The sequence below is a fragment of the Labrus bergylta genome, chromosome 15 (genome assembly GCF_963930695.1).
Source record: "Labrus bergylta chromosome 15, fLabBer1.1, whole genome shotgun sequence".
Classification (NCBI taxonomy): Eukaryota; Metazoa; Chordata; class Actinopteri; order Labriformes; family Labridae; genus Labrus; species Labrus bergylta.
In genome coordinates, this window is record NC_089209.1 from 23,246,635 (window position 1) to 23,260,951 (window position 14,317).

Sequence of the window (14,317 nt, forward strand, 5' to 3'; positions counted from 1 at the left end):
GCTGTGGAGCGTGCAAGGAGCCTGTTATCTCTCACTCTCTCTCTTTCTTGTTCCTGAAGAGACCGGAGCGTGAAGGTCAGCGAGGCAAGGAGATGTGATGTATGCTGCAGAGAGGAGGTCAGAGACGGCTGCTGCATTACACAGAGCGCTCTCTCTCTCTCTCTCTCTCTCTCTCTCTCAAACTTTGTTTTGACTTTTGTCCTTTGTTTTATCAGAATTTAATACCTTATTTGTACGCCTGATACCTCTATTAATAATAAATGAAGGTCTGGGGCTGCAGAGGTCTACAGAGTCCGGGAAAGACTCTAAATATAAAATCAAAACATTTCTGGAAGTCTATCGTCTTCAAGTGAAATGTCCTGTTCTCTCTCTGCCACATCAGAAAATGATAAATCATTAAAACACTTTAGACTGATCTTTTGTGCCCTGTTGCAAAAACAATTCTATCTCATGTTCATGTTTACCTCATGATCAGAAAAAGTGAATTGAATTCCAGTCTTCTGCTTGTTTTGCTCTGACTGAATCCATCATCACAGTGGCAGATTCGCAAAATTTTTAATTTTCATCCGTGGTTCAGGCGTTGCTTTGTCATTTTTCTGGCTGTGGCTGGACCTTTTAAATCAAATTTATTTAAGGTAAGACATTAATGTTAACAATTATTTTCTGAATAATAAAAAAGTCGTTCATATTTGTCTGACTGCCTGGCTTTATTAAAGAAAGAGTAGGCAAATAGAACATTGAGGAAGATCTATCGTGTTATTGAATCGTTGACATGAATTGTCATTGAATCGAATCCTGAGAACAGTGAAGATGCACCGCCCTCGGCACCACCCCCTTCCTACCCCTTATGGGGGATTCTCCTGAATATATCCTGCTGCTTTGTTACACCAGCTCAACCCGACTTCACATGAAAAATTTACCAGAGGGCTGTCAGGAGAAATTCTGGGTTTGTTTTCTCACATAACTCACCCTGAGAACTTCAGGAAGTTTTCACAAGTTTAATGCATGTATGAAGAGGGCCTTTACGTCATTGTCCACAGAATGCATTTAACACAGGATGAGTTAGCATCCCTTTTATTTCAGAGAAGAGTTCCCACAATAAGAGTGTCTCACAGCCCAGAGTGTGTGTGTCTGCTGTCACACTAAAGAGGACTCAAAGAGAGCATTCAGAGCTCTGAGCAGGAAGGTTAATTATTCAGACAATGGGAAGCAATTTCATGATGTCACTTCTGCTTCCAGCTGGAGTTATTAATCTTTTGAACAGAGCGGGGAACAGGCTTTAGAGAGAGAGAGAGAGAGAGAGAGAGAGACGTTGAGGCAGCTGAGGGTTATTAACAGCAGAGCCATGGGGGGCGGGGGGTCGGTGGGCTGTTAGTTAGCTGAATAAGCTGATCTTTAGCCTGAGTGGTTCTCATGAAATCACCTGCTGTCACCTGTGATAAATGAGACCGCTGTAACCAGATCAACACTCACAGGAGGAGAGAGAGAGAGAGAGAGAGCTGAAAACACACCGCAGCACAAAGAGACACATTTCTAAGAGTCTGAATATGATTGACAGGTACACAAACGTCAGCATTTATTAAGGAAAAGATGTTTAAAAAAACAATCTAAGAAACAGGTAAACAGAGGTAAATCAATCAGTTTAATAGGCAGTTTGCAAACCGTACACAAAGTGAACCTCACAAATCGTTTTCATTTCTCAGCTTCAGATTGTATCACCATCTGCATTACAATGTTCAGTCTGCAGGAGCATCAGGACTTACTTTTTAAATTCTGTAGAACCCGGTTTGTATCTCCGTTTGGTTAGTGCATCACAGTGATCGATGACTGAGACTGACTTTCATTTAAAAAATAAAAAACAAAAACTGAATAAAACACGTAGGCGACAGCTGATCACTTCTGCATAGCGTGCAGCAGGAGGAAGCCTTTCTTGTCCTTGAGGTGGGCGGTGATCTAAGAGTGTGAGATGTGACAGTGTGTTCAGGGGTTTGCCTGCATTTTTGGGAAATTACCCAATATCCTTTGCCCAGGACTTTTTTGTTTGTTTGTTTGTTGCCATGGTCTCAGAACAGGGACTGTCCATGATGGAATTGTAATAGTGAGGCCTGTGTCCCCAACGGCACAACTGATGCAGTCCATCAGCACTCTCAGCAAAAAAAGCTCTCAGCAGCAGCTGTTTTTTGTCGCTGCAGTTTTCGGAATAGCCCCACATTCTTTGATGACACTTATCCCTCACCGGCCAATCAGAATCAAGAAGGGGCGGGACTTCTGATATCAGCTCTGTCAACAGCAATGGCGGAGTAAACGCTAGTCTCACTCATCTTTTTGATCAATTTTTGAACAACTTCAGATGTAGAGCTGCTGATGACAGGACACGATTCACTGACCTCATTTTCATGTTTTTTTTGTGATATTTCCTTGAATTAAAGAAAATATTAAACACTCAGAGGTATCTCAAATGAACCTAACAATCATTACTGACAAAAGTGGAGGTTCAATTTTTGTAACCTAACAACAGTGAGTACAGGTGAGAAGCTCTCCAGATCTGGGGTCATGAGAGCTGCCTGGGCAAAAAGCTCTGTGTGTGGACACAGGACTGTTTCCTTTCAAAGTTTAATATTCTGGTATTATCACAACCCTGTTCTGAAACAAACAAATTAATAACAAAATATATCTCATTAAGCGTCAAAGAGTATCTCAAATATGTATTTTTCTTTAAACTTAAAAAGTGCTGCTGAAGGTTTTCCCCTCTCTGGGGACTCTGCTAGCATCTTCATCCTGTTGTACAGGCAACGTTTGGCGTAAGATGGATTTTTTTATTTATTTGTATCGAACCTGAGATGTAACCTGGGCCGACTGGAAGCTGTCAGAGTGCATCAGAGCTTTCACTTCCTGAGAAGACTCGGGACATTTGGTGCGTATAGGAAGTGCAGCTTCTCTTCCACTGTAAAGAGCTTCCTTCCATATCGAATCTCTGCATGGTTTAGAAATTTGACTGTTCAATCAAAGGCCACAAGTCTACAGACTCACAACAGACAGCCATGAAAATCACAGGAGTCCATGAACATCCCTGCCTCCAGGATATTTTTAGACAAACCATAATCAGACAGACACAAAAAAATCATCTCAGATTCATTTTACGTTCTTCACACTGAGTACCAGCTCCTCCCCTCAGGCCGACGATACAGGAATCCCTCAGGTAGGAACAACTGTTTTAAAAATAGCTTTGTCTCCTTGAGTATTAAAGCCCTCAACACCTCCTATAAGCTGTACGGTGTGCGCGTGTGTAGCTGTACCTGCAGTTTTTCATCACTCCTCTTCAGTTTTATATTTTTATGTTTTTTTAATTTAATATGCAAATGGCACATGCTGAATATTTACTGTGGAGTTTTTTGATGATGTAACTGGACATGTTTAACTGATGAATGCATCAGAGCACTGTGAAGTCCGGAGTAAATTCCCCGCTCGGACAATGAGGTTAATCTTATCTTAAATCCTTGCTGCACTTTATCCAACAATGACCCAGAACGTCAGAGTGAAACTGTCTCGTCTTCAGTTTAAACTCGTATGTTTTCATGTTTCTCACTGAAACTCTTGAGCTTGAGTCATGTTCTTAAGACTCTACCTGTGAGATTTTCATGCAGAGTCGTGTGTTCTGATGATTCATGAAAACCCGTCCATGTAAGCCTTTAAGTACTCCAACTGTCACTGACAGTACCATCACCTGTGCAGACTTCAAACAGGACTCGAACAGGACTCTTTCATGTAGTGTGAGGTTGGATTTTGATTTAGTTTCAGGCCAAAAATCCTCCGTCACTCAGTGTTTGGAATATTTTGGATGCTTTAACCAAAAAAAAAATGCATGCATCGGTAAAAAAAGAATCTTGAAGTTGCTGCAGTTTTCTTCAAAGATTTAGAACAGACCCAGGAGACCTGTCAGTGTCTCCTGATCTGCTCTGTTCTCTAAACGTCGACCTGCAGCCGTCTGAACCGCAGGTCAACACTTTTTAAACTGTCTCTATTACATTCTGCACTCTGCATTCATCCGCTAAAGTGCAAACTCTGAGCTACATCCTGCACACTCTGCAGCCCTGTGAAGACGATAGGCAGATTTCAGCCCCAAAGCTCCTTAGAGCCGCTCACAAAAACCCGTCAGCGGCAGAATGCTAATAGGAGCTAGTCCGCCACGTCTCGGAGATTAGATGAAATATCAGAGCGCCTGATCCCGCTTCTGGAGCCGCTCTCCTGCAGACAAACGCTTCAACACGCAGACTTACACCCAAATCTCATGTCTGTGCATAAGATAAGTCTGATTGTCACGAAGCCTCAGCAGCACAAATCCTCCGAGCAGCAGAATATACAGGAGATACACACACGAGTGTATAAAAAAGTGTAACCCTCTTTAAACAGCAGCTTTATGTTCTCTAACTGCTGAGTGTGAGCTGATAGCAGACATTTAGTGCAGTATTTAAGAATTAAAGAATGTAATAATGCCATAAGGTGCAGCCTTTAATCTTCATTAGTGTGAGAAGCTCCTGAAACAGAATTAATTATGTGACAGCGCTCAGCCGTAGAGAAACTGGAGGATTCATGTGATCATTACAGAGAAGTGAGATAGAGGACGCTTCAGGCCCACGGCGAGCTGAGACATGAACTCATCATGCACAGCGCTCGTAAGACACAGACTGCATGTTATCAGCAAGAGGCTGCTTCACACTCTGAACTGATCCCCACTGATTTAAACAAGACGATAAGAAACAGAGGATCCACATATGAAAGGCTGAACTGGATCCAAACTCTGCTGCTTCCACTTTAATGATAATCACAGCAGTTCTGATCCGTCAATGGGGAGTCAGTACTTTGAGGCATACTTTATATGCTTACCAAATCCTAGTGAACTCTCATGTCCTGCGTGCAGATATTTTAGCCGATCATTTTAATATTTTTTATTTTTTTATTTTTTTATTTTTTTTGAGACTGTGTTGCTGATGTTTGTGGTCAGAGGGTTGAACCACAAAGCGAGACAAGAGGGTAAACCATTTAGATTTTGAGCCTGAAGTAAGAGTCTCTAAACTTGATCAGCAGCAGAAATATGATCGTATTGACACCACACACTTGGTCATTTGTACAAATAATCGTTTGCAACAAGCCTCAAAATCAGGCCACACCCCCTCTGTTTGAAGCTAGCTGCTACAGCCTTTTAGCTACATGTAGCTGAGTGATTTCCGGGCACATACAGCGAGTAAATTACTGGTAAATGTTGTATTTAATCCTCATTTATCGCCCCATTTAAATCAAGATTTGCTCTGTTTTTAGTCACAGATGTTTGGAGTACACGCAAAAGTTAGAAAACGCTCAAAACAGCAGCATAAAAACCTGAACGCCAGCTTTTTAAGTGATACAGACACGCCATAACACCACGTGTAAATACTCACTTAGGTGTAGGCTACAGCTAAGATTTAGCACAAAGGCTATACTTTCTCGTTGGTTGCAGATTAACTACATTTTATATGGGATGTGTCGACTAAAGCAAAGGAAAATCACACAAGCGTTACATAATTTAAGCTCAAACAGGAATTGTTAGTGGCCTCAATATCTAAAATTAGATTCTAAAAAGGCTTTATGTGTTTATTCTTTGTGGCATTATATTTTAGATTTGTCTACCAAGGTCAAACAGAGTGTTACATACCAAGAGACACAAAAAAGTATATTTGTATTCTGGATCATTCTTTGTACTCTTGTGAGATTGCCCTTCAGAGAAAGCAGCAGCTTCAGCCTCTCTGCTGAAAACACCTCAATATCAGGATGATGCCTCAGCACAGTCTGCAGATCCTGTGTGTGGACATGCAGAGCGACGAGCAGTTCTTTGATTCTCTGCGTTCATTTAAAGTTATACTTAACAAGGACTTGTAGACTTGTCGATGAGTCAGTGAGTGGACGTCCTGCTGTCTGTGAGCAGCATGCAGAACTCCCACCATCAGCACCATGTAACGACAGGGACCCTTCAGACAGAGAAGGCACATTACTCACCAAAGTGTGAATCACCATTTATCATCAGGTTATAGCACAAAATGTGGAACAGACAGATGATCCACCTGAGCACATGTCGGCCCTGTCACATGGATGAGAAGAGGAAATGTGATGTGACAGAGCCTGAAGGCCTGCAGGACTTTAATCTGAAATCCTATACGCTGTTTGGTTCTAACCCCCAAAAGAATTCTTCAGAAGGAGGGAAACAGTGTCTTATTTACTCTACACACATATACAACCTTTTTCTCTGCAACTTAAGTCCTTTAAATCTAACCTTAACCAATCAGGGTGTGGCTGCCTTTTGGTGTACCACAAACGCTAGCGGTTCGCTTAGCACTTAGCACAAGCTTCACTGAAAGGCTGCTTCTTATTTATAAAAGCATGAAAATGCTCAAAGGCTCTTTATTCAAAGAAATTGTCGTTCATATGATCATACAATTGGAGTGGCAGTAGCTCAGTCTGTAGGTAACCGGAGGGTTGCTGGTTTTAAGTGCTCCATGCGGACCAAAATATGGAAGTTGGTCTGGTAGCTGGAGAGGTGCCAGGGCACTTTCAGAGTACTGTTGAGCTGCCCTTGAGCAAGACGCCGAACCCCCAACAGCTCTGGCATTCTTGAGTATCAGTGTGTGCTTCACTCTGACATCCCTCCACTGTTTCCACAGGTCCTGTGTGTGCATGTGTGTATTTCAGGGCCTATGTGTGTAAAAAGCATGTCTCTCAATAACAAACCAGAATTGTCCTCAGTTTGTCAAATTAAATAATCTTCTCAACATACACGATGAGCTTAATTCAGCACAGCTAACTTGGTGTGTTCAGAGTGTGCGAGCAGAATGGGTTGTGACAGAGAGATGTATTTACAGCAGTGGGAACACTGGGATCCAGTTTCTCACAGAAGCTGTTCCCATCTTTCACCCATTTGACTTTTACTATTTCAGTCATTTTTTTTTTTTCTTTGCTCAGACTGCAGCAGCGAGCCGTCAGGAGAGACAAGGCTGTTCTGCCTCTTTCTGCTCTCCTCTTTACTATTCACAGCCGGCTGCTGTGTGAGCACACGCTCTACACCCTCTGGAGCTCACGCTGAAATGAATTTTCAGCTGCACAACACAGTCACAGGAAGCTGTGAATGTTGAGGAAATTCAATATTAACTTCAATCTTTTCACAATGTTATGGAAGGAGTAGTGAATCTGTGGTTCATCACGGCAGCTCCGAGGGCTCTGCAGCGTCAGGGTGTGTGTGTGTGAGTGAAGATAAACGTGTGTCTCTGCTGCCGTCCACCTCGGGGTGGGTCGGGGCATGAAGGCTGGAGCCTGTCGGGCCCCGGGGCCGGCACAGCGGAGTCTGTCAGGAGTTGTGATGAGTGTTCACATCAAGGTCCTCGCTGATTACCGCTGTCCCCCGCAACAAGACGGAGCCACCTGCACGCCGCGGTGCTCCACCTGTCAGCTCACATGTCGTTTAGCTAACTCCCTGACCTCCGCACCATCCATCCTCTGCACCCGCTGCGCCCTTGACTCTGACCAGATGATTTACTAAACGCTCCACCTCAGCGTGCGTCCCTGCTCTGTGTGATGAAACACTTCTGTGTGTGTGTGTGTGTGTGTGTGTGTGTGTGTGTGTGTGTGTGTGTGTGTCCGGGCCCATGTGAGCGTGCTGTAAAGGACTCTGCAGGTCATTTACAATGGGCTGGAGTCCGGGCGCCAAGTAACTTATCAACGTCACATTTATTAATAACAGTTTTAGGCTCTTTGGTGCAGAATTCATCTGTGCCACATTTCCTTCTATATATCACATCGTTGATCTAAAGTTTATTTAAAGAGACAGCATCGGCTGGTGAAAGTTTTACTGTTCTAGACAGTTGACAGTAGACAGAACTTTAGGTTTCTATCAAAAACGTTCTCTGTTTTAATCCCCTACAGTTTGTGTGGTTCAGGTGAAGTTTTGAGAACAAGTTGTGATTTGGACAAAAAAAAAAAGAGAATACGAATTGACCAGCCCTGGACTTCAGAAAGACCTGAATTTTTTCATGCATTCAGAGCCTTTTAATGTTGATTCCATTACTTGTCAAATAATTATCAAATAATGAATGAATTGAAGTTATTCTTTCTTTTAGACACTGGAAATTTGTCTTCTAATCACAGTAATGACATGGAAAAATAGCCTGTCAGTGGTGGCCTTGACCGGTCTTGATTTAAAATGAGGAGTCTGCTCAGGGTGAGACCGAGACAAGACCGAGTTAAAATGCTTTCGATTCTGAGACGAGACCAAGACCTCCAAAATCTGGTCTCGAGACTGGTCTTGAGATCAGGACTGATTTGGATTACTACAACACTATCTGGCACACAAGAAAGTGTTTTGTGTATTTTCAATTCTACGTGTTATATTTCTTGATTTCTGGGTTGCTGAATCTTTGATTTATGATTATTGTGATAAAAGTTTCAAATAGAAATCTCAACCCAGGGTCGTCTTGGCTTTTTACAGAGCTGATGATTCACTCTCGTTGTCTTTAACAGATGTTTGCTCCGCTGTAAACATGTTTACTGTGACGTTCCATACTAAGATCACATTTAACACAAAGCATCACAGTAAGTGAAATGTAGTGAGCGCTATAGGTGCTGCAGTCCCTTTAATCCTCTCAAACTGCTTTTTTTTTCTCTGCCTCCTTGAGCCCACACAGTTTGCTTATCCTTCCCTACCGCTGTAACACTGATCTGTTTATCATCATTAAACCCATTAGCACCTCTCTCACATCAGACAGGTGACGCTTTCTGAGGAGAAAGAACCTCGCGTTATAGAGTTGATAAGAATAGAGACGCTTCAGCTCAATGTAAAGATGTGAGTCATCACAGGCAATTCTGGCGACGCTCCAGTGTTTGTTTGGCTGTTTGAACATGTCACTGTGGGTTTGTGTGTGTGCACTGTGCACACTTAGATATGTACATGCATGTGTGGGTGTGAGGCAGCAAGGGAAAAAGGGATAATGTCTGTTTATGTTGGAAGGCCTGCTGTATTTCTTTTCAGAATAACAGTTTATAATGACAGGGTGCATGAAATGATGTGAAAATGTGCACAGCGGTAAACTGAAGGTGGAATATTCTCTACTGCAGGCCTTTGGCTGTCTTTATCTGAATTATGTTGTATTATTAAAAGGGCATAATATAAGTGCAGGGATGTTGTCGTCTCTGTGGCATTAATGCAGTTACTGCATCATGTGTCGTGTGTAGTTTTATTTGACCACTGAGATATGCTAATTTATGAGCATCCCATAAACACAGCTTATCACCTCAGCCCCCCCTGCGGTGGCGGCCTGCTGTTACAGCTCTAACGTGTCTCCAAGCACTGTGCACTTGAGTTATTGCACTGTGTTCCCTGATCACAGGACTGCATTATGATATGCTGCATTATCTACAGCTGAGCGCTCCATCCACCTGCAGTAATGGCCCCGCGTTGACTGACGTCCTAGATATAGGCCGCTGCAGTGTCCCTGGGGTGGGGGGCGATAACTGACAGGATCTATAATAGAACAATCTTTACAAGACAAACATAACATGAATACCACTGACAACAGACTGTATAGTGTCTGAGTAAATGTCTTTATATGGAACGGTAGCTATTGCTAACTTATCTTTTTCCTGTGAATATCCAATCTCTTCAACAGAAATTAAATTTTTGTCCTTCCAAATTCAAATTATTAGATTGAAACCAAAAAGGGTCACATAACATATTCTTATATCTCACCTGAGAAAGAGAATCTGCTCTATTTGTCTGAATTAAAGAGGTGATCACACCTCAAAATCCAAATAGAAGATATTCTTTTGGGGAGGCAGTAGCTCAGTCTGTAGGGAGATGTTTAAATACATCCAGCTTTATTTCAGTTCATTTGGAGATAATCATGTCTTTAGGTAACATTGAAGGTATTTTTGTTACTTTGTTGGCTTTGCGCAGGAAGCTTTGCATTTGTTTAAAGCCCGTTCTGATCTGCTGGACGTTGCAGTGTTTCTCCAGTCTCAGCTGACTTGATATGGCATGCTTCACCAATATAAGACGTTGCTTCTAAAATGCATTCAGTCTGGCTATGTCGTGACTCAAGGGACCATCAAGCAATTGCCAAAAATGGATCCACAATGCATGACACTGAGGCGCTGGCACAACATCGGTATCTACTTCATTCAGAAAGACAGAGCATATTTTTCTCTTAAGTTAATGCCCAATGCTTCTGTTTATAGTAAAACGCTCAGAGATGACCACCCTGTCAACTGTTCTTACATTTCTATCAGAAGAGAGCTCATTTTTTGAGCTATTTATTTCTCCGACAAGTTTAGCAAAGTATGAGACGTGTGCCTTTTCTTTGGCCTTTAGACTCCATCATCATGTCTTCAGGTATTCAAAGGGGGTAATGAGGCTGACACCAGGGTAGGACACCCCTGATGGAGACACTAGTGGTGGAGGTGGTGGTGGCAAGACGGAGCAATATGAATCATATTCCTGCTTGAACTTACACTGAGCTTCAGTAAATACATACAACGTAATGAGATTTTTCCAAAAAGTACAACTTTAACCCCCGTATTATATCATGATAATGATAATAAAGCACCCGGCACATCCATGGGTATAAATATTGGAATTCTATTGATAAAGGTAATTTTTATAAGCGCCTGTCAAAAAGCCTCCTGCACTTGTTGTTGTTGTGTTGGCTTGTGTTTCGAATAGCAAGCAAAGAGAAGAGTCTGCAGATAACGTTTCAACAGAGAACCTTATCTTTAACATTTTACAGCTTTTGGTTAAATGTCCAGAAAAAAAATACTTTTGGATATACAGTAGATGCCAAGACTCCCACTTCCCTCAGTTGGTCAGTGTTTGCAGTCCGAATAGCTATTTGAGACATGAGATAAGTTGGAGTTAAGGGAAAATATAACCACATTGTTATCTTTTCTTGTATACAGATGGGTGTATTTCTAGATTCTTAATGTTTTGAAAATAGTTGAGTGTTAGTTGGGTGGCATGACGGCCATAAGCAGTGTTGTAGGTTAAGTCTTAGGGTTAATAAAACAAAATAAACTACAACTTGCAGGTTAAAAAGATTCTATTGCAAAAACCATCAAGATTGTGTAGACCCTTTTTATTTCATTTCAACTACATGATCATAACTTCATCTTCAGTCCCTCGTACTCAAGACGGGTGTGCATTGCTTACAAAAAGCAAATATATATAATTATTGTTTATTTTTTTAATTAGATTTCTTAGCATATAATACCAGTATGTGATATATTTTGAACTGTGCATGAGAAGTCTCAATTCTTTACATAAATGAACATTAACTTCTAGTGACATCAAATTGAACCTTTTTTCCCCCGAAAGTTTTATCACAAAACTTATAAACCAAACTGCTTACACCCAAAAGTGAGGCAAATGCGACTACAAACAGAAACAGAAACAGAGCACATCTAGCCAATAACAATGGCCCTGGAATCATAAACCGATGTCTGTTCAGAAAGATTAGCGATAGGTCAACAGGGCACGCAAAGGGATAAGCCCTTAGTCACTTTGTAGATTGTCAAAGTTTTTACCCAAACTGCCTGATTCCTGTTGGAATGAGAACAAAGATTTAAAATCAGAAAGACAGATGTTTAAGTTAATCCCCTTTAACAGATATTTCATCATTTTGCAGGACATATTCAGGCTTGTGGCTACAACTCAGATCTTCATCTTGAGTCTTTATTCTATTTGTTTTAAACTGAATACATTTTATAGTCAAAGGGAAAGTGCACATTCATAACATTGTGCCAGTTCAGCCATTATGGATCATTTTTAACTGTAGTACCTGAGCAGGTGAATGATGTACCCAAGACATACAAGACACATTAAGACAGAGCAGCAAAATGAACATATAGGGCACTTAAAAGCAAGGACAGCCATTCTTAAAACAGATTAGAACGGGACAACAATATTGTACATCTAGAAGCACATCTGGAACACACAACAAGCAAGCCAACATAACACATAGATCAAAACAGGGGCCATGTTGTATTGCTGGAAACCGTCTGTAATGTCACCTTAAACTCATCTTTCTTCTTTTCTGTCCCTCACATAGGTCCCCTTGTATGACTCTACCATGGACCATATCATCTGCTGCCTGCTGGTCCTGGGAGCAACAGTGATGATCACTCATGCATGTCCCAAGTACTGTTCATGCCAGAATCTGTCCGAGTCTCTGGGGACATTGTGTCCCTCCAAAGGCCTTCTCTTCGTGCCTCCGGACATCGACCGCAGCACGGTCGAGCTCCGACTGGGAGGCAACTACATCCTCCGCATCACACAGCAGGACTTTGCCAACATGTCCGACCTGGTGGACCTGACCCTCTCCAGGAACACCATCAGCTACATCCAGCCCTTCTCCTTCGGGGACCTGGAGACACTGCGGTCGCTTCATATGGACAATAACCGCCTGACAGAGGTAGGCCCCGATGACCTTCGAGGTTTGGTCAACCTGCAGCACCTCATCGTGAACAATAACCAACTGAGACGCGTTCATGAGAAGGCCTTGGAGGACCTTGCACCGGCCCTGGAAGATCTGGATCTGTCTTATAACAACCTGGTTTCTATACCCTGGGACTCAGTGCGTCAGATGATTAACCTTCACCAGCTCAGTCTGGACCACAATCTTTTGGACTTTATTCCAGAGGGAACCTTCACCGACCTCGAAAGGCTTGCACGATTGGACCTTACCTCGAATCGCTTGCAGAAGTTACCACCTGACCCCATCTTTGCCCGGGCCCAGGACTCCATGATCCTGACGACTCCTTACGCTCCTCAGCTGTCTCTGAGCCTGGGAGGGAATCCTCTGCACTGTAACTGTGAGATGCTGTGGCTGCGGAGGCTTGAGAGAGACGACGACCTGGAGACCTGTGCCTCCCCTCCTTCCCTGAAGGGTCGTTACTTTTGGAATTTGAAGGAGGAGGAGTTCGTGTGTCAGCCTCCTCTCATCACCCAGCACACCCACAGGATGCTTGTTTTGGAGGGGCAGACGGCCAGTTTGAGGTGTGAAGCAACCGGAGACCCTTCTCCCACCATCCACTGGATCTCCCCTGACGACCGGCTGCTTGGTAACTCGTCCCGGACGTCAGTGTTCAGCAATGGCACCTTGAGCATCACCATCACCACCTCCAAGGACTACGGCACCTTCACCTGCATCGCTGCTAACGTGGCCGGAGAGTCCACCGCTCCTGTGGAAGTGTCGATTGTCCAACTCCCCCACCTCAGCAATGGAACCGGGCAGCCGTCTGCTCCAAAGTCCCGCCTCTCTGATATCACAGGGACTACAAGGATCAGCAAGGGGGCTCCAAAGAACCAACCAGAGAAGACTGTGTCTGTGTCCGAGGTGACAGCTGTTTCAGCGCTGGTCACATGGACAGTGAGCAAGTCAGCTCCCAAAGTGAAGATGTACCAGCTCCAGTACAACTGTTCTGACGATGAGGTGCTCATCTACAGGTAAATATGTGCATGCTTTTTTAACAATTGTCAAGTTTGTGTGGCAGTTTTAGGTTGATTATCGACTATTAGTATATAGGATATTGGTTGACAACTGGTGATTGATAGGGTTTCTTTAAACCATCAGGGTAAGAAATTCACCTTATTGAAAGTTTTTTTGAAAATGGAGCTACTTGTTGAGGTAAATACCTAAATAACAAAGAAAACTACTAAAGTCTGTTAATTGTGACAAGAAATCAAGTTTTTTAACTCCCTGAGAAAATAACCGTCATATCACCCTTTTTTAATCGACAACAACTTTGAAGCTTACCCCCAATTCACACATACTCTGTGCGCGCCGTGGTCTGTCAGCGCCGTGGTTTTGCTCTGTCGGACGGCTCTCGCCCATTCACACTGGATCCGTTTCTGGGATGTCAGCGCAGCGGAGCGCACCCATGACATAATAAAGAGTATAAAGAGAATAAAGAGAAAAACATGCAAACAACATGTTGCTTTGTCTTTCTGAGGATGCATTGTTGTTAATTTGGTTCCTGTTTTGATGTAATGTTGATAAAGTGATGAAAAATACGATCGCGAGACTCTGTGCGTTTCCTTGTCTGGCTTCCTGTCCGGGCTGTCATATTCTGTCCAGCTTGACGCATGCCTGCAGCGTACTCCGGCAAAAATAGACTCGCTGTGTATTTGAAACGGAGCAGAGTGCACGCTGCGCACGCTGTGTGAACACAATGATTGACTTGAGTGGCAGCTAAGTACAACGTAGTGCGCAGCGCTGACGGACCGCGGCGCGCACAGAGTATGTGT

At 43.0% G+C, this 14,317-nt stretch overlaps 1 protein-coding gene across 2 annotated transcripts in view; it reads left to right on the top strand.

Moving 5' to 3' along the window:
* The window catches only part of lrfn2b (leucine rich repeat and fibronectin type III domain containing 2b), a 153,064-nt gene that overhangs the window by 122,235 nt on the left and 16,512 nt on the right, over nucleotides 1-14,317 (top strand). For both annotated transcript variants that reach the window (XM_065963729.1, XM_065963730.1), the window contains exon 5: nucleotides 12,120-13,516. In XM_065963729.1, the coding sequence (XP_065819801.1) occupies nucleotides 12,141-13,516 (1,376 nt within the window). In that variant the 5' untranslated portion in view covers nucleotides 12,120-12,140. The remainder of the gene's footprint in view (nucleotides 1-12,119; nucleotides 13,517-14,317) is intronic.